The sequence below is a fragment of the Austrofundulus limnaeus genome, unplaced genomic scaffold, assembly GCF_001266775.1.
Source record: "Austrofundulus limnaeus strain Quisiro unplaced genomic scaffold, Austrofundulus_limnaeus-1.0 Scaffold135, whole genome shotgun sequence".
In the NCBI taxonomy this organism is placed as follows: domain Eukaryota; kingdom Metazoa; phylum Chordata; class Actinopteri; order Cyprinodontiformes; family Rivulidae; genus Austrofundulus; species Austrofundulus limnaeus.
The window spans coordinates 642687-644738 of NW_013952537.1; the positions used below are offsets into that span (position 1 = coordinate 642687).

General features: G+C 41.0%; 1 protein-coding gene across 1 annotated transcript in view; it reads left to right on the forward strand.

Moving 5' to 3' along the window:
- Positions 1-2052, forward strand: part of ears2 (glutamyl-tRNA synthetase 2, mitochondrial) — a gene marked incomplete at its 5' end in the record, with an annotated part of 5751 nt that overhangs the window by 1687 nt on the left and 2012 nt on the right. The window contains 5 exon segments of the mRNA XM_014015842.1: positions 295-616; positions 699-807; positions 1145-1298; positions 1629-1759; positions 1847-1982. Of these exon segments, the coding sequence (XP_013871296.1) occupies positions 295-616; positions 699-807; positions 1145-1298; positions 1629-1759; positions 1847-1982 (852 nt within the window).

Here is a 2052-nt window from a genome sequence, read left to right on the forward strand (position 1 = left end):
GAATAAAATAGAATATAAATAGCCTTTATTTTCCCGCAGAAGGGAAATTCATTTATTACAGCAGCATCCGTACAGTTTCACACACTAGTTACTTTACAAACTATAGATGTACACAAAACAAAAATTAACACTGTCTAGCCATAATACGACTAATAATAAAAAAATATATAAAGAATTGTGCAAGAATAGAAAACTATGTTTTGTTTTAGAGGCAGTAGACTATCAGAATCCGACATTAGGAATCAGAAATTGCCTGAATATGGTGATTTTCACTCCTCTGTTTCCTTGTCTCAGGTGGAGGGGGACCCGGTGGTGATGAAAGCCGACGGTTTTCCCACCTACCACCTCGCTAACGTGGTAGATGATCATTACATGAAGATCAGCCACGTGCTGCGAGGGTGCGAGTGGATCATCTCTACGCCCAAACACCTCCTCTTGTACCGGGCCCTCGGCTGGCAGCCACCGACCTTCGGACATTTTCCTCTCCTGATGAACAAGGACGGCAGCAAACTTTCCAAGAGACAGGCGGACGTTTTCATTCAGAGCTTCCAGAGGGACGGAGTGCTGCCAGAGGCTCTGCTGGATATTACAACCAACTGTGGGTCTGGATTCAGCAGTGAGTGGAGAACAAAACACAACAGGATCTTTAATAATCCGAATATAAAATGTACTAATTCTATCCTGTTGTTTGTGTGTAGCCAACCGAATGGGAAGGAGATTAGATGAACTGATTTCTGAGTTTGACCCTTCAAAAATCACAACTCACTCTGCTTTGTTGGATTTGGAGAAACTCCAGGAGTTCAACAGGTAAGCCTGAATTTGACCTTATATTAGTTTGTCTCAACTGTTTTCTACGGAAGAGCATTGCGTTCACCTAATAAAAAAATTAGGACTCCTGATCTCATAATTACGAGAAAAGATCTCATAATTCTTATCTCTGGAGGAACGTTGCAGGTTAAAGTCTTTGTATAACTTTAACGCTTCATTAGKGAACAAAATATTGTCATTTGACTAAAGGTTTGTACACATTACACATGAAAATATAAAATGTACACCCTGCACACCATTTAGAAGCTGTTTCTGATCTTTTTTTTTTTCGAAGGTCATTTTTGGATCCTAACTGATGTTCTGGTAAATTTGTCAGAATCCACCTGAAGCAGCAAATCGAAGATGAGCAGAGGTGTCGATTACTGATTAAAAATCTTCAGGGACAAATCCAACAGCACTACGCTGCAGAGATGGAGGAACAAGACGTGCTGCGTGACGATTATATCAAACGGGTGCTTCATCTCCGAAAGGTAACCTCATCGTCACATTCAACATAGAGTATCTACTGTATGCTTGAGTTGTGTATTGATACGCATGCTTGTATCTGTTGGACTAAATATGGTAAGTTTAAGACATTTTATGTAGTTATCTACTTAGAATTTAAATGTTTTAGTTCATACATCAAACAAATCAACAGTAACCCTTTCTTATATTTCTTTACAGATGTAAATGTATTGTTTTTTTACAAGTTGCATCCTTTTATGTGTTGGTTCCTCCTGGGAAACTGATTTAATTCTCATGTCTCACTTCTCTTCTGTATCAGCAGTAATACTGAAACCACCATCTTCTCTCTTCATCAGGGTCATGTTTCCTCCCTGAATGAGCTCGTAAGTCCGACTTACTCTTATCTGTGGGTGCGTCCTTCCTTTTCCAGCCAGCATGTGGCAGCAGTCACCAGCGAGGGCCGACTAGTTGCTTCATTAATGATGAAGTTTGTAGAAATAAAATCTCTTAACAGCACATTTCCTTCCACCTTAAAGCTGCAGCAGTTTATCACCATCATTATCTGTGTGTTTAGGTTATTAGAAGGACAAAGTGAGGAGTTGTCAGCAGACCAACTCAGTACGGACCTGAAGAGTTTGGCTAAACAAATGAAATCCACCAAGTACAGAGACGTGATGAAGCTGCTGCGCCTGGTGCTCAGCGGCCTGCAGGTACTGATCCGTGCCAGGTTGTGAGACTAGAGTTCTGTGAGTGTAGCAGAGGTGCCCTCTGCTACACTCA